The sequence below is a fragment of the Octopus bimaculoides genome, chromosome 21 (assembly GCF_046866305.1).
Source record: "Octopus bimaculoides isolate indiv1 chromosome 21, ASM4686630v1, whole genome shotgun sequence".
Taxonomy (NCBI): domain Eukaryota; kingdom Metazoa; phylum Mollusca; class Cephalopoda; order Octopoda; family Octopodidae; genus Octopus; species Octopus bimaculoides.
Window position 1 is genome coordinate 26,223,610 of NC_142948.1, and position 20,209 is coordinate 26,243,818.

The window sequence follows — 20,209 nt, forward strand, 5'->3', positions numbered from 1 at the left end:
TAAATATATATATATAAATATAAATATATATATATATATATAAATATATATATATATATATAAATATATATATAATATATATAAATAAATATATATATATATATATAAATAAATATATATATATATATAAATAAATATATATATATATATATATATAAATAAATATATATATATATATATATATAAATAAATATATATATATATATATATATAAATAAATATATATATATATATATATATAAATAAATATATATATATATATATATATAAATAAATATATATATATTAATAAATACATATTTATATATTTACTTATTTATATAAGTAAATATATATATATATATATATAAATTAATAAATACATATTTATATATTTACTTATTTATATAAGTAAATATATATATATAAATTAATAAATACATATTTATATATTTACTTATTTATATAAGTAAATATATATATATATGTAAAAAAAAATAAGGCTCTTACCTTCTTCCCTATCCTGACCAGGCTTGAACCCAGAACAGGTATATTTAAGAATGTCACCCTACCCAGTTTGTCTTCTCTCACCTTTACCTACTAGTCTACCGGGTCCCTCCAATAATTGCTGTCAAAAATGAGGTACTTAAATCTATAATAGTGTCAATCAATAATAAAAATTGATTTAAATATTTCATTTTTAATCTGTTTTTCAGGCGTTGGTTTGATGGCCTAATGGTTAAAGGTGTTAGTAATTTAACTAACAACCTTGTATGAAGGTAGAGGTTTCAATCTCTATTCAGAAATATATTTGTTAATATTTTTGTATAAACGAAAAAAAAAAAAAAATACTCTTGCCTTCTTCCCTCATCCTGACCAGGTTTGAACCCCAGACAAGACAGTTCAGAATGTCCTACTCACCCAGTTCATCTACACTCACCTTTACCCACCAGTCCACCGGCTGTTTATATTTTTATTAAGAAGGAGCTACATTAATTTATGTATGATATATACGTATTTACATGAATGTATGCATATATGTTTATGTATATATGTATATACACACACACAGAGCAAAGAAATTATGAAAGATCCAAACTTACTTTAACATAATTTCCGCGATGAAAGACACAAGATTCCCTGAAGAGGCGAGCTCTGAAGACGTCCCATTTGTCCAGAAGATCAGCAACTGGGTCAGCATACTGTAAGAAGGGAGATAAAGCGATAGAGAATATTGTCACTGTTAGGACTAGAGACAGGAAACATCACCATAAACACCCAGGAATCTTGTACACAACATATTAATGACACACAGTATCACACATCACAACATATTAGGATATATCTCCACTAACAACACAAAATACCAAAGAATTTCAGATTTCAACAGCACAATTTTACATTTAGTATTTTAGACAGATACATTTTACCATCTACACATCATATTTCAACTAACATTGTAACCCTGCCAACATGATCTAACTCACACACTGTAACCTTCTCCACTGTACCAACACTAGTGTTCAGACTTCTGCACTGTACCCCCACTAACCTGCTCTAACTTTAATACTGTACCCCATCACATATGTGCAGACTGTTATTCTGTACTCATCATCATCGTCGTTTAATGTCCGCTTTCCATGCTAGCATGGGTTGGATTATTTGACTGAGGACTGGTGGACCAGGAGGCGACACCAGGCTCCAATCTGATTTGGCAGAGTTTCTACAGCTGGGTGCCCTTCCTAACACCAACCACTCCGAGAATGTAGTGGGTGCTTTTAGGTGCCACTGGCACGAAGGCCAGTCAGGCGGGTACTGGCGATGGCCACGCTCGAAATGGTGTATTTTACATGCGACCTGCACAGGAGCCAGTCCATCGGCACTGGCAACGATCTCGCTCGAAATGGTGTATTTTACGTGTCACCTGCACAGGAGCCAGTCCATCGGCACTGGCAACGATCTTGCTCGAATGTCTTTTCACGTGCCACTGGCACAAGTGCCAGGAAGTAACGTTAGTAACGATCACGCTGGTACTATTTCTTGTCGGCCATATTAAGATTCTCACATGCTACCACCCAGACAACATGTCTACACTTCTACACTAACCCCAGCAACATATATTAGCTTTCACACTGTACCCCCATCAACATGTTCTAATTCTCACACTGTATCACCCACTAGTGTTTAAACTTCTGCACTGTACCCCCACCAACCTGCTCTAACTCTTATACTGTACCACCATCACATATGTTCAAATTGTTACACTGTCAACATATTAAGACTCCCACACTGTTCCACCTAGACATGTCTACACTTATATACGATCCCAGCAGCATAGTTGAACTTCCATACTGTACCACAAACACATGTTCACACAGTCACACTATACCTTTATGGACATGTTAAAACTTCCACATTATATCAACCGCATATATTTAAACTTCCACAGTATCTGCCACACAAACTATCTAGATTTCATGTACACCGCACATACACTTATTACACACTAGCACACTTATTTACAGATTCACAGAAAATGAAGAGAAGAGTGAAGCACTGATTTACCTTAGCTAAGCTGGCAGTAAATAAAACACACTCATAAAGTTCTCCCATTTTCTGGAGAAATTCATCAACATAAGGCCGCTTTAAAACGTAGACCTAGAAATGAAACGAGACAGAAAGAGAAAGAGCAATAAGAGGTGAACTTACATCGAGATATATGCATGTATACACTGTAATATATATATATATATATATGAAAAGAAAAGTAGAGTTGTATTTTAATGTACAGGTGTACATGTGCATATTTATCAATGGATTGTTATGTATACATCTATGTAAAGGTATTAAGAGATTTTTTACATATACAAGTACATGAAAAGAGAAACGTACTTTAAAATATATCAGGCTGAGTAGAAAGTAAGCAATGTTTTGAGACATGAAACTCATCACAAAATATTTCAACAGTGTGGAAATTTTATTCATCAAAGTAAGTACCATTACAATCAACACACATCTGCCAAGTTACAAGTTTGTTTATTCCGGTAACATAAAAATCTGGAGTTCTGGTGCTGGTGAACTCTTTGGACGCACTTTCAGCATTGGCTTGATTTTTGAACTCCTTCTCTCGCAGGAAACCATCAAGGTGCTTGAAAAAGTGGTAGTCGGTAGGAGAAAGGTCTGGGGAATAAGCTGGGTGGGGAAGAACTTCATAGCCAAGTATCTTCAACTTCTGGAGTGTCATTAGTGAAACGTGTGGTCAAGCATTGTCATGAAGAATGATCAGTCCTCTTATGTTGACCAGTCTGAGACAGCGGAGTAGCAGTTTGTCATTCATTTTGGCAATTTCATTGCAATATGGTTTTTCCGGGTTTAAAGAAGTTATTGTGGCTGAGTCTAGCAGTACACTGCCAATCAGTCACCATAACCTTCTTTTTGAACAGGTAGGGTTTAAAGAAGGTTTCCAGTGCCTCATCTTGGTCCAACCATTGCGAAGAACGTTTTTTATTATTATACAGAATCCACTTTTCATCACAAGTTACAATACAGTCGAGAAATGGATCGGTCTGGTTACAGAGAAAAAGCAATGAGCAAATTTCATATCTGCGAATTTACTGATTTTCATTCAAATCGTGTGGTACCCATTTGTCAAACTTTTTTGATTTTCCGATCGCATGCAAGTGGTTGCAGGCAGTTTTCTGGCTAACTTGAAATTCTTTTGTCAGTTCTCGAGTGGTTTTACGTAGATCTTTCTCAATGACAGTCTTTAATTGACCATCATCAATAACAGATCAGTGTCCACTACGCTCATGATCTTCAAGGCTCAGGTCTCCACTGTGAAATTGTTTAAACCATTTTCAAGCTGACCACTCACTGGTCATTTCCTCACCAAATGTTTTGTTGATATTGCAAACAGTTTCAGCTACTTTATGTCCTTTTTTGAAGTTGAATAGCAAAATTGCTTGAATACCGCACTTTGACAGCTCCATTTCAGATGATTGTAACAACGGTGAAAAAAATATGTTAATTTATTGATGCATTTGGGCAAGTCTATGCCTGTATTATCAGACAATTGCAAAAAATATATTTAAAAAATTCAAAACTCTGCAAAAATCCAGTACAAATTCTTCATAGTTCAAAACATTGCTTATTTTTTACTCAACCTGATATATATATATATGTATGTATGTATGTGTGTATGTATGTGTGTGTGTGTGTGTGTGTGTGTGTGTGTGTGTGTGTGTGTGTGTGTGTGTGTGTGTGTGTGTGTGTGTGTGTGTGTATATATATATATAGAGCCATGGCTGTATGGTAAGAAGTTTGCATCTCAACTACATGGTGCTAGGTTCAGTCCCAGAGTGTAGCATCTTCGACAAGTATCCAAGCATCTCCTAATATAGCCTCAGGGCAACCAAACCCTTATGAGTGGATTTGGTACATGGATACTGAAAGAAGCCTGTCACAAATATATATCTATATGTATGTGGTGGTGGGGTCTTTGTGTTTTGTATTTTTCCACCACCAGCACCACTTGACAACTAGTGTTGGTGTGTTTATGTCCCCATAACTTAGTGGTTTACCAAAAAGGAACCCAACAAAATAAGTACCGAGCTTAAACAAGAGGCACTGGGGTCAGGTGTGTGTAACAAATTACCTGCTAAATCAATCAGCCTCCAAAGATGAGGGAGAACTGACAACCATTTCCAGGATAAACATCAACAAAGATACCCTTACACGGCCAGTCAAGCGACCGTGTAAGGGTAACCTTAGCCTAAACTCAACCTCATTAAAGACACTCCAACCATGACAACCTAGTCTTGTTTTTTAGGAATGCATCTGGGACTACATCGTCTGTGTCATTTCAGTTTTTACACAGTACAGTATGTGTATAAAATCAGAGAATTAGGCTGTTATTTCTAGCAGATAAAGATACAACATAGGGGTTCATGTGTACACACAAATTGTAGGAATTAGACTTATTTCTAGCAAGGTTGAGGTACCAAATGGGAATTACCTCACAGAGTTAATAGCGTGTTAAAGAGTTATTTCCCTTGGTTCAAGTTTTTGTTTTTTAGATTTCAAACCACCTGGTCTTTGGAGGGAGCTTTTGTCTACTAATTACATAAATAATCTCATCATATTAGACAGGCAGAGACGTTACAGTGTTGGGATAAACAGACTTACTGCTCCCTCACATTGCTACCATCATCATCATCATCATCATCATCCTGGTTTAACATCTACTCTTCTGTCTGATGCATGCAGATGTGGTAGACTTTGTACAGTTGGATGCTGTTCCTGTCACCAACCCTCACCTTTTTCCAAACAAGGTAACATTTCCCCATGTGTGTGTGTGTGTGTGGTGTGCATGTCTTTCAGTGATAATTATGTATGCATATATTATTAAGCTTTATACTATACAACATTATACATCCCTTTCAGCTAATTTAACCAATCAGTTTCACACAGAAAATAGGTAATTAGGTAATAAGCTAAGACAGCACTCATCAGAAGAAAGTATGGTAACACAGATTCTTAGAAGACTAATCTATATGTATATGTATATATGTATATATGTGTGTGTATGTATCAGTAATAAAAAATGTATACATCAAAAGAGAGGATGAAAAAAAAATCTGTTTTGAAACAAAAATAACCTTTGTGATAATTGTTCTGCTCTGTTAGTCATTTCCTGTATCACTGTTGCCACCAGAAATGGAAATAAACCAGTGATTCTGCCCATTAGAATCATATGGCCAATAACATTTATTATTCATCAAATGCAAATGTAAAAGAAACAAATAACAAACAAGTCAAGAAAAAAAAATGACAACAACAAGCAGATTCAATAATAATAATAATAATAATAATAATAATAATGAGGAGGAGGATAAATAAATAAGCACTTACTTGATGTGTAGTACCCTCGATTTCCACAGGAACAATAAAATCTGCATTGTCTATAGGCTGAAAGAGAATAATCAGTTTGTTATTCTTGGTCAATTCCTGAATTTGGAATTTCATAAATGATAAAACAGTCACACATTCTTTGCTTGACCAGCCGAGATATTTGTCAGCTGGACAAAGCAGGCTTTGATATTTTGGTTTCTGTTACTGTTTGCAAACACAGGAGCTGCTTTATGCAGAGAGGTACAAAAGAGTCTTGTTCTTTAATTAAGCCTATCATCGTAGACACTACAAGCAGTGTTGTTCTTAATCAAAGACGCTACTGAGTGGGATGGCTCCGGGAGAGAGTGCAGGGTGCAATGGTATAGGAGAAGGTGAGCAACCATACAAAGCAACCACTGAATCACAACATGAAATGGTTATTTACAGCAGCACCAAACTAACCATCCAGCCACTGTGATTATCCACACCTCTCAACTTTAAGGACTGAAAGTTTGGTTAGTTAATGCATTAACTGCCACAGCCTGTTACTGTACAAAAGACCATGATGGTCATGGTTGGAACATCTGTGATTGCAGGCCTGAAATAGCTTTAAACAACCACACTAGCACGACAAGAGAAGTCAGTTTGTAGCTACAATAACCCCAATTCTTAGATATGGCTGTTCAGCAAGGTGTGTTCAGCAAGGTGTGTTCAGCAAGGTGTGTTCAGCAAGGTGTGTTCAGCAAGGTGTGTTCAGCAAGGTGTTTGACTGTGTGCAAGCCATCAAAGACAGCAATGCCATTGATAGTAAGAGTATAAAGGCACCCAATCTGGGTAGATAATTTGAAAGAGTCAGCAATCAATGTTCAGATGGATCACCAATGATAACAACGACAATAAGAACAAGCAGCTTACCTTAAAAGAACTATGCACAAGGGTTTCATCCAGGTCTATAACCATACATTTCCTGAAAGGATGGTTGCTGTTAAGGGCAGGTAATAAATATCGCTCTCCTGGCTGGAAGAGAAGAAAATGCAGAAACAAAAATTAAACACATGAAATTCCCAGCAGCAAAACGGGTTGTTTTTTAATTTTATTTTCTGAATTATGAATAATTAAAAAAACTAGATGCTTTTATCATTAGCTAACAAGATGACCTACCCCTATCATTTAAATATTTTTTCTCTAACTCACCCATAAAAATAAGGGGATGGAAGGATTATATTTTAGTGGTTGGAGAAATGGGGTACTGAAACTAATACGGGTACAAGATCTCTTGTCTTAGTTACTAAATCTTCCAATAGAGATAATTTTTGATAGGTTAGAGTAATGAATATAAAACACTGTGTAACATTTCTGTCATGGGGTAGCAATTGTAATTTCCTATTTGCTAACCCCTAGGATGTATAAAAAATGGCTAATATTCCCTTCAAACTTTGCTTTTGTTACATTTATTTAAACCCCAAAGAATCTCTCTCAGTACGTGGCTATGATGCTCCCTCACTACTTCTGCTCATGATCAGAGATGTACATATTGTCAGCTACTAAGGGACATGCTCAAGTGGTTACGGTCAAGCAACTGATAAGCAAATCTGTGGTATTGAACAGAATATTTGCTATAATGATATTTCTGCTTCAGCAACTCAGCGCTGAATCAGTCTGAAATGTAATGGCAAACTGGTCAGTTTCAAAACAGTGATGCCCAGGTCACAAAAGCAAAGTCTGAATAAAATGAAATTCCACTCAAGTATTAAGCTGATGGAATCAACTTGCACCCTGTTCCTCAACATTACTGGCCTTGTGCCAAAATTTGGAAGAATTCATATCCCCAAGTCCAACAGGACCAAAGCATGATGCCATGAGGAAGAGAAATATCAAAGTAAAAATGGGAAGGTTGGGGTTGGGGTGGGGGTGAAAGGGCGTCATTACCATAAGCCTACATTATTCAAGGTGAACCAGGGAAATAAATGTAACTAAAAGAAAAAACAATAAAGATCTCTCAGTGAGGGGTGATGGAGAAGAAATAATCTGTCTCCATGGAAACAACAACTCATAGGTAATGATAACAAAATGGGAATGAAACCCCAAGATGGTAGTAGTAGCAGTAGTAGTAGTAGTGACAGCAGTGGTAATGGTGGTGGTGGTGGTGGTGGTTTCGAGGGTGTGAATGTAGGAAATTCTAACTAATTCTGATTGGAACTCTGTCAGTTATGACAATGTGGGTTCCAGTTAATCTGATTAATGGAACAGCTGGCTCTTGAAATTAACATGCGAGTGGTTTACCATTCCACAAACACATATTAAGGGGACCCTTAATGTAGTTCTCAGGGAGGTTCAGTATGACACAGGATGTGACATGTCTGGCCCTTTGAATTCCATGGGCTACTCATTTTTGCCAGCTGAGCCGGACTGAAGCAACATGAAATGAATTGTCTTGTCCAAGGACAGAACATACTCCCAGGAATCGAACTCACAACCATATGATCGCAAGCCAAATACCCTAACCACTAACCCAAGCACCTTCACAGAGACTAACATCCTGTTAAATAGATGCTAATGTCTTACCCCCATACACCCCCCCCACCATTCTACACCACTCAACCTTTGTCCAGTTTCCCCCACACAACACCAAGCACTATTAGAACCACCATCATCATCATCAGCATCGTCACCACTACACCTACAAAACAACTTGTTGCAGTTATACACATGCAAAAAGAGGTGGGAGGTGAGCAGAAAGAGTGCAAAGGCAAAATATAACATAATAAAATTTAAATAAAATTAAAATGGGGAACAATGAAATGGTGGCTCAGATTGAAATAAGAACTGGATGGAGGTGTAAATATTTATAAAGATGACCAAACTGTGTAACAAAGTTTAAAACAAAAAGAAAATACACTTAAGATAAAGGGTGAACTCCCCCTTCCTTCGTATTTGTCGTTCCCTCCTTTCTATTTATCCATTCCTCCTTCCTTCCTTCCTATCTATCTTTCCTGTTTTTCCTTCTTTAATTATAAATTATATATGTGTGTGTGTGTAGTTGCCAATCTTTCTCCGCTGAAGATGTAGGTTGGCTTTACAGTATGTTTATATGCATCCACTATTGACTGCATACACAAGACTTTCTGCACACTCCATCTGCCAATGTTACAACTATTACAACTATTCTGAGTCCCCAGAAACAGCTGTCAAGCCTGAAATACCATACCCTATCACCTTATTTTTCTGTATCTTTTTTCTACTCCACGTAAATTTATTCCATAAATATATCTTTATGCTTATACACAAGTGTTTATCTTCTGACTATTTTCAGTTTTTGTTTCTCTCTATATATATCCCTATATATATTTACATGTGTGTATGTATAACATATATTTTATATATCAAGCCCAAGTGTGTTTATTGACATCACTATCTCTCTCTCTGTCACTGTCAGGCTTTTCTTCACAAAATTTTGATAAATATGTCCTCTACCAAAAATATTGAGTAAAATCCTTTAGTTTAATGTTAAATTGTTTTTATATATAATCTGATATAAAAACAAGCATTAACATATATGTGTGTATCTGTTTGTTATTGATGTGATAAAAATTTAGTAACTTCAAGAACTTGAAATAATACCGTTTTGGAACGGTGAATACTGAAGGAGAATAAAGCTACAAATAATAATGTGTGAATATCAAGTTAGAAAAAACTCTCTTTAGAACAGAAAAAGTCAAAGACCAGTTGTTCCATAATAAACATATCATTTAATACATACAATATATAGATGTGATCTACTAAAAGTTTCATGCCATGAAAACACAATAATTCAGCAAATACCTTCTGTCTCCAAGCAATCCTTCAGGCTCAATATACATGGCTGGTTTTAATTGCAAAACATGATGTTGATCTGTAAATCTGCCAAATTATTGTGTTTCCATGATATAAAACTATTAGTAATCTCTTATTTAAATACGGTGTATATTAAATGACAGTTATCTCTCACTGGAGGGAGTGCTGTTCTTGCTGATCCTAACAATAACAGAAATGTAACTCCCCACCACACACACACACAAACGCACATTCAAAAATTAGATAAACTCCAGGTAACATATGTATCATAACTAGCAAAACCTTGGAAGTAGTAAACAGAGGAGTAGACCGCAAGCTACACTTCAGGCCAAGGATATCTTGATTGTACGTTTACATTTTTGTTACGAAACCTCGTGTGGAGGTGCAATGGCCCAGTGGTTAGGGCAGCGGACTCGCGGTCATAGGATCGCCGTTTCGATTCCCAGACCGGGCGTTGTGAGTGTTTATTGAGCAAAAACACCTAAAAGCTCCACAAGGCTCCGTCAGGGGATAGTGGTGAACCCTGTGGTACTCTTTCACCACAACTTTCTCTCACTCTTTCTTCCTGTTTCTGTTGTGCCTGTAATTCAAAGGGTCAGCCTTGTCACACTGTGTCACGCTGAATATCCCCGAGAACTACGTTAAGGGTACACGTGTCTGTGGAGTGCTCAGTCACTTGCACGTTAATTTCACGAGCAGGCTGTTCCGTTGATCGGATCAACTGGAACCCTCGACGTCGTAAGTGACGGAGTGCCAACAAAAAACGAGACCTCACGTAAATTTGTTGGGGATTCGTTCTCCTGAAAACAATGTAAGCTTCATATAATCAAGGTTTCCTTGGCCAGAAGCGTAGCTTGCGATGTACCCCTTGTTTGGATAATTTACTACTTCCAAGGTTCCACTAGCTATGAAGCATATGTAACCTGGATTTTTATCTACTCCATTCCCTTATTTTGGAATATCTATCTGCATATACAACAACCCCAGTTGCTAACCGTGAACTATAAAATAAACTTTCGTCAGCTTATTGTACTTCAATACGGGAAAAATTCACAACCTTGTGCGACAATTAACCACATTCATTCTTGAAAGTTGTTTTTTATATCTTCTATAAATTGCTTGAATCTCACTACCTTCCTACACCTTGACCCTTGGATCTTACCTATATATATATATATATATATATATATATATAAATATGTAACACTTATTCGGTAGCCATGATAAAACTCCGAGTTTTATCATGGCTACTGAACAAGTGTCACGTATTTTTACAGATAAATTCCTCTATTTACATAATATCAAGGTCTCTTTCTTTCTTTTGTTGTCCTTTCTATCAATATATATATAATTCATTTTTGGAATAGTGGGTTCCTGAAGGTACAAATATTCACATGCTATTATTTATAACTTTGTGTGCTTCAAGAAACACTAATTCAAAAACAATTATTTCATGTTCTCGCAAAACTTTAATATATATATATATATATATATATATATATATATATATATATATATATATATATATATATATATATATATATATACATACACACATTGTGTTAATTGGTAGAAGTTCTAAGTGACTTAAGGGCTAAGAGTTTTGAGCAGGGTATATATATATATATATATATATATATATATATATATATAGATCGCTAACTACTACAGATATTGTTTTTTCTCTCCTTTCTTTCTGTGGAAGAGCATATTTCTGTGGAAGAGCATAGGCTCGAAATGTTAAAGACTTTTTCAATTCCTGAGCGTTATACTAATACATCTATTTGTTGTCTACACAACCTGTCTTCGTCTTTTGTTTTTTTTGTATGTGAATTCTCCCTATATATATATATATATATATAAATGGCACTCTGTCAGTTACGACGACAAGGTTCCAGTTGATTCAATTAACAGAACAGCCTGCTCTTGAAATTAACATGCATGTGGCTGAGCATTCCACAGATATGTGTACCCTTAACGTAGTTCTCAAGGAGATTCAGTGTGGAGTGTGAAAGGCTGGCTCTTTGAATTATAGGTACAACTCATTTTTGCCGGCTGAGTAGACTGGAGTAACAAGAAATAAAGTATCTTACTCAAGGACACTGTGTCACTGGGAATTGAACTCAGGACTTTATGATCGTGAGCCGAATAGCCTAACCACTAAGCCACACACCTTCACATATATATATATATATATGTATAACAGCAAAATTAACCTACAACAATACATAACATTTCATCAAAAAGGAAATGGGAATGAAAAGACTGGGAAAAAATCAGGGTGGATTTGTGCAATACATAATAAGGAAATCAGGGTGGATCTGTGCATAAACCGGGTAGGAAAACAGGGGGGGGGGGGAACAATTAATAAAGAATCAATAACGAAACAATCGAAAATAATTAACGAATGAAAAGCAATCAGTAAATAGGGTTGGTTGTTAAAATATGTGTGCAGAGAGTGTTGGTGAGGGTGATTAAAAAAAACACATACATAACAAAAAACTAAAACAAAAAGTGGCAGCAGCAGCAGCAGCAGCAACAGTGGCAGCAAGGTTAAAGGTTACAAACAACATCAGTTAAAATAAAAAGGGTTAAAAATCAAAAAAAAAAATTAGATAATGAAAATGCGTAAAAGCTGCAGGATAACAGACATTAAAAAAATAGGAAAACAAAACAAAAAAAAATTAATAAAGTTAATTAAAATAAGAATAGTTATAACTCGTTTAAGAAAGCTGAGAAATTCCATTTTCTGTCCAAATTTCGCATCTCAAAAACAAAAAACAATTTTTAGATTTGGACCCATTTTTTGAAATAGGTGGGGTTAAAATGAAAAGAAACAAGTTTACTACTACAACTACTAATGCTACTGATATTACTATTATTATGACAAAGACTACAACAATAGTGAATAACAATACCAAAATGCAAAAAAAATATTGTCATCATCTTCGTTTTGCATTCGCTTTCCAAACTACCATGGGTTGGACTGGTTGCTGCAGTCTGAACCAGTTCTTAAGTTTTGGGGTCAGTAACTGTCCTCGTAGACAAGTCAGAGGGCAGTGCTGTGCTAACCCATCTTAGACAGTAGTAATTCCATAATAAAGAACTGATCCAGACCAACCAAAATCCCTTATCTGATCACAGAAGGCAGTCAAAAAATGATTACAATAATGATGAAATTTCACAGAAAAAATATTGTAGAAAATAGAATGGTTTTGTAACTAAATGTATTTTCTGAATACATCTCATAATTTCTATGTGTTTCACACTAGGAACAATTCTTTAACCCTTTTGATACCAACCAACCTGAGACAGTTCCTTGTTCTATGACAAAAACTTCCAGTTTTATTGTGATCTAAATTAAAACCTTCTATCAGAATGACTTGTTAATTTATGCTCAAAGCATCAGCCTCGTTAATGATAACGACAAAGTTATTTTACTAAATTCTTCATCATTTTCAAAATTAATTGAAACAAAGACAGTGTATTTCAAGAGAAATAAGGTTAACAAAAGGGTTAAAAACAGGACAATGATACTACTACTACAACTACTAATAAAATTATTACTAGAACAACCTAACGACAACAGTGGAACAAATAGGGTACTATGAACAACTAAATCAGGAAAGGTACTTCTGTCGGTCAAGGTGGCACTAGCATACATACATAAATATATATAAAGCCTTGCAAGTAGATTTGGTACATAGTGTGTGTGTGTGTGTGTGTGTGTGTGTGTGTGTGTGTGTGTGTGTGTGTGTGTTACAGTCTCTTTGTCTTGACATCATGTGATAGCTGTAAATGAGTGTTACAGCCATACAAGTGGTGTCGTTTGTTTCAAATCTTCTAGGACAATATGCCTGGTTATGAGGAAATACTATTTGCTTGGAAACAAACGAGTTGGCAACAGGAAGGGCATCCAGCCGTAGAAAATCAGCCACAAAGAATTTGGTCTGACCCATGCAACTGTGGAAAATTGGATGTCCTTATTCTCATGATGATGATGATATTATGAGGTGCTTACCTCCCCTTCAATATCAGAGGGAGGGAAAAAAACAGGTAAACAAAAAAACCAAACCCCCAGCCCCAGCCTTCAGAAGAATTTGGACTCAGAATTGTGCAGGGCCAAACTTTTTTTTTCAGTCAAAAGTAACAAAGTGGTTTTGTCTTGGGTTTTTTTCTTTTAAAACATCATTGTGTCATAAAAACAACAGAACATACAATAACAGCAGCAGTAGTGGTGTTGACAGCGTTCAATGTTGCCACAAGGACCACAAACTTGTGAGGAAAGTGGGTGCATAGCAAATAAATAGACAAAATAAGACAGGATGGTGACAGTTACAACTAGAATGCTGCTGATCATTGGTCAGCTCAACCAAGGTTGACTTGGATGCTCATCCTTATGCCAACCAGCTGACAGAGTGTACTGGGTGCTACCACACAGGAGTTTTCATCCCCTGTCACCCGCTCTGTTGGAATGAGGCTTACATGGGGGATATGAGGTCTAAATAGCAGCAGTAGCAACAATTAGTATTAATTGTCTGAATAAAAGCTGGGATTGACTTCAGATGGAATTATCTTTCGTGGCTGTTTGTAAGATCAAGGCTCACTTGAGGCACCATAACAACAATGTATGTATTCATGATTAACTTAGTTATAATTAATTGCCAATCTTTGAATTCCTGTCTGGACCATTTCTTTGATCCAGAATATACTTCAGCCATCATATTACAGACTCAAACCTTCACAGATTTCCAATATCCTTCAGTATTGTATTTAGGTTCTATAGAGTAGATAAACAGGCACCAATTGTAATAGCACTGAGGTCACTAGGGTGCCATCATGAAAGACAGGAATTACTTGAAGCATATTCCTTTTACTGTGTCCAAGGCAATTACAGGAAATTGAACCCAGATATGTACGTTAACAACACACTTGTCAGTCATACATTGTCACAGCTATCTTTGGGCAAAAGAAAAAAAAAAGAGAAATATTTTTTTGAAACTATTTCCAATCGGCTGACCTGTATGTACCTACAATATTCACTACAATTGGGTGACTGTACACCTCACTACAGTACACCTAAGTAAACTGCACATACAAGTGTGTGTGTGTGTGTGTGTGTGTGTGTGAATAAGGTAAACTTCTTTGAGTTTCTGTATCAAATCCAGTCACAAGTTTTGATCAGTCTGAAGCTATGATAGGACACACTTGCACAAGGTGCCATGCTGTGGGACTGAACCTGAAACCATGTGGTTGAAACTTCTTAAGCACACAGTCGCACCTGCACCTTATGATCATATGATGTAAATACCTACTGTTCCTTATTCTAAGCAGTTGAAGGACTTAATGTTTTTACTCCATGTATTGTACTGATAAGTTTCCCTAGATTGATTAGAATATTGAGCTGTGGTCCAGAGTAACACAAAGGAACAAGAGATCCCTACAGCAAATTTTCCTTCCCTTTCTACACAAAAATCTATGCCTCTGTAACACTGCGAGGAGTCAACAGTGGCAAATGGGAGAAGAGACAGAGAACGTAACTAAAAGATACGAAACCAAGTTTTGCTCTTTGAGTTTCACTTATATTAACTTAAGCCATTGCCTGGTCAAAGTATTTCGATAAGTCTGTCCTAAATGACTAGGCTTGTTTTCAACTAGCCTTTGTTTCATACATTCTGAGTTAATATAAAGCTATCCTTTCATAACTCCTAAGTTATTCTGGCGGTCAGAAAAAATTGGGAATTTGTAACATATATGATGCATGGACACAAGGGAGATATGTTTACAGACTTTGAGTTAGCCCTTATTTCCTGAGTTAATATAAAGCTATCCTTTCATAACCCCTAAGTTACTCTGGTGGTTGGAAAAAATTAGTAATGTGTATCATATATGATGTACGGATGCCAGGAAAATATGTCCTGTTGTAGTACATCTGACATACAGAACAGTCAAGGGGTTAACAAATTAAATTTGTAAGATTTTTAGACATAACGAATATATATATAAAAAATAAGATGTTACAAGAATTAGAAAAAAAAGAAAATTTAATTATTAAAATATGAAAAAATGAAATAGTTTTTTTTAAAAATAGTTACCAAAATTTATATTTTGACAGATAATATAATTAGTTAATTGAATAATTATATAAACTTAAGATTAAAATTTCAAGTTGAAATACTTTTTAGTGATTTTTTGGTTAATTTTACTGTTAATTACATTTTAGAGTTTTTAATGGTTTATTTTGATTTTAATTTTATTACTTTAAACTTTTAAAAGTAAGCAACAAAATCAGGTCAGCGAGTGTTTCAATAAATGGTAGTATTCTTAAGAAGTCACTGAAGAATCATTAGTGTTTTTGATTTCTTACAAAGACTAAGAGCTGTGTGTGTGTGTGTGTGTGTGTGTGTGCAAATTTTGGAAAGAGCATGGGTGTGTGAAGCAAAAAATGGCTGCCATTTAAGTGATGTAATTTTTCATTTGTCATGTAGTGGTGTTGTAAAATTTGACTTATGCATATTAATTTCCATTATGTCCTTTAAATTGAATCAAAATTTCATGCATTTATTTGTAAAGTTAAGGAAATTATTAAAAATTGAAACCCATCGGTGATTTTTGGGACACCCTGTATATATATATATATATATATATATATATATATATATATATATACATATACACACACACACACAGAAGTTTGGGAAAACAAACAGGAGTGACACAGTAGAATATAAACTTCTTAATCGTTGTTCCTAATTGCCAGAGAGCTTTCAAAGTGACTCAAGGACCAAGAGTTACATGTATGGCATTTAGCAAACTATTAAGTTTCCATGCATTCAGCCTTTCAATTGCTTTGGGAACTTTCTACCAATTAAAAATAAAATAAAATAACAAGCAAATAATATATGTAACTACTACTAAGTGTGTTAAGTAACTTTTTCTTTTGTTTGTCCACTCAACCATACATATGTGTGTGTATATATATATATATATATATATATATACACACACACACACACACACACACACACACACACACACACACACACACTCATTTACTTGTTTCAGTCATTTAACCGCAGCCATGCTGGAGCACCGCCTTTAGTCAAGCAAATCAACCCCGGGACTTATTCTTTGTAAGCCTAGTACTTATTTTATCAGGCTCTTTTTGCCGAACCGCTAAGTGACATGGACGTAAACACACCAGCATCGGTTGTCACGCAATGTTAGGGATAGAAACACAGACACACAAACGTACACACACACACACATATATATACATATATATGACGGGCTTCTTTCAGTTTCCGTCTACCAAATCCACTCACAAGGCTTTGGTCGGCCCGAGGTTATAGTAGAAGACACTTGTCCAAGTTACCACGCAGTGGAACTGAACCCAGAACCATGTGGTTGGTAAGCAAGCTACTTACCACACAGCCACTCCTGCGCCTATAGCTACTTACAACACATACTGACACACACAAATAACCATGCATGAATGTATGTAACCATGCATATAATCATCAATAGACATGTGAAGACAGTTGCATCAAGAGGTGCCAATCTCTAATTGTGGAAGGGGTACACCCAGGAAGACATGTCACGAAGTGGTGAGAAAAGGATCTCCAGTCATTGGGGATCACAGAGGGGGTGACAGGGGATCAAGACTCCAGTGTAGTAGCACCCAGTACACTCTGTCAGGTAGCTGGCATTAGGATGAGCATCCAGCTGTAGAAACCATACCAAAACAGATAATTGGGGCCTCAGCAGCTCTTCAGCTGGCCAGCTCCTGTCAAACTGTCCAACCCATGTCAGCATGGAAAACAGACGTTAAATAATGATGACGATGATGTACAAATGCACATACATACAAAGCCAGACATTAAATTTAATGACATGACCGCAAACATGAACACATATGTAATCATACACACACACACACCATTGTATCCAGTATACATTAATAACTAAACATCTAATTAACTAATTAACTCCACATAACTACTCATTTCATCATAAAACTAGACATACATAATTATATATTTAATAATATAACTACACACACACACACATGTGCAACTATGCCCCCAAATGTATTACACACATACACACAAACATTTAAGTATGCATGAATCTAATTTACAAACATGCGCACACAAACTGGTAAATGACTATACAAGAAATTTACTGCACACGTATGCACACACATACATACACACAATCATCATCATCATGTAATGTCCATCTTCCATACTGGCATGGGTTAGATGGTGTGCCAGGACCTAATGGGTCTGAAGACTGCATTATGGCTACTTCTATGGCTGCGTGCCGTTCTTAATGCCAACCACTTTACAGAATGTTCTAGGTTTTTTTTTTTTTGTCCTGACACCAGCACCAGTGAGGTCACCATGCAGCTTGTAAGGAGACTGATGTCTCCTTTGACTTAGCGGGGCTACAGCAGAGTGAGAGAGACAGCTTTATGTTATGGGACGGGGAGGGGGTTAAAGTACGAAAGAAGGAGCTAGAACAGAACAAGTTTCTTGCTGGGAAGGGGAGGGAGCATGCTTACCCATACTCACATTTCAGAAGGGTGAGTACAGCCAGGGTGAGACTGGAAAAGGATCAAGGAAAGATATTGGTGATGAGGTTTCAAGGTGGACCCTCAACAAACATGAGTAGAAGTGAGCGGGAACAGAAGTTGTAAGAGTGTATGGAGAAAGTAAGGTGGATGGAGATGGCATAGTGGCTAGTGTGTTGGACTCGCAATCATAAGATTGTGGTTTCAATTCCTGGACCAGGCGATGCATCGTGTTCTTGAGCAAAACACTTCATTTCATACTGCTCCAGTCCACTCAGCAGGTAAAAGTGAGTAATCCTGTGATGGACCAGTGTCCCACCCAGAGAGGAATATATATATATATATATATATATATATATATATATATATATATATATACAGGAGCATTCCATCGGTTACGACGATGAGGGTCCCAGCTGATATGAGCAACAGAACAGCTTGCCCGTGAAATGGCTGAGCACTCCACAGACACATGTACCCATAACATAGTTCTTAGGGACATTCAGCATAAGAGTGTGTGACAAGGGTAGCCCTTTGAAATACAGGTACTACTCATAATTGCCAGCTGAGTGGACTGGAGCAATGTGAAATAAAGTTTCTTGCTCAAGGACACAATACGTCGCTGGGTATTGAACTCATGACCATACAATCTTGAGCCAACAGCCCTAACCACTAAGCCACACACCCTCGCATTATATATATATATATATATATATATGTATATATATATATATATATGTATATATATATATATATATGTATATATATATATATATATGTATATATATATATATATATGTATATATATATATATATATGTATATATATATATATATATGTATATATATATATATATGTATATATATATATATATGTATATATATATATATATATATGTATATATATATATATATATGTATATATATATATATATATGTATATATATATATATATATATGTATATATATATATATATATGTATATATATATGTATATATATATATATGTATATATATGTATATATATATATGTATATATATATGTATATATATATATGTATATATATATATATATGTATATATATATATATATGTATATATATATATATATATGTATATATATATATATATATATATGTATATATATATATATATGTATATATATATATATATATATATATGTATATATATATATATATATATATGTATATATATATATATATGTATATATATATATATATATGTATATATATATATATATATGTATATATATATATATATATATATGTATATATATATATATATATATATGTATATATATATATATATATGTATATATATATATATATATGTATATATATATATATATGTATATATATATATATGTATATATATATATATATGTATATATATATATATATGTATATATATATATATATATGTATATATATATATATATATATGTATATATATATATATATATATGTATATATATATATATATATATATGTATATATATATATATATATATGTATATATATATATATATATATATATGTTATATATATATATATATATATATATATATATATATATATATATATATATATATATGTATATATATATATATATATATATGTATATATATATATATATATATATGTATATATATATGTATATATATATATATATATATATATATATATATATATATATATATATATATATATGTATATATATATATATATATATGTATATATGTATATATATATATATATATGTATATATATATATATATATATATATATGTATATATATATATATATATATATATATATATGTATATATATATATATATATATATATATGTATATATATATATATATATATATATATGTATATATATATATATATATATATATATGTATATATA

At 34.3% G+C, this 20,209-nt stretch overlaps 1 protein-coding gene across 2 annotated transcripts in view; it reads right to left on the reverse strand.

The window, feature by feature from the left end:
• Positions 1-1,046: 1,046 nt before the first annotated feature.
• The window catches only part of LOC106877370 (CTD small phosphatase-like protein), a 61,238-nt gene continuing 42,075 nt past the window's right edge, over positions 1,047-20,209 (reverse strand). For both annotated transcript variants that reach the window (XM_089338959.1, XM_052975456.2), the window contains 4 exons: positions 6,784-6,885; positions 5,890-5,946; positions 2,545-2,637; positions 1,047-1,181 (listed from right to left, as the gene is read on the reverse strand). In XM_089338959.1, coding sequence (XP_089195085.1) covers positions 1,062-1,181; positions 2,545-2,637; positions 5,890-5,946; positions 6,784-6,885 — 372 coding nt within the window. In that variant the 3' untranslated portion in view covers positions 1,047-1,061. The remainder of the gene's footprint in view (positions 1,182-2,544; positions 2,638-5,889; positions 5,947-6,783; positions 6,886-20,209) is intronic.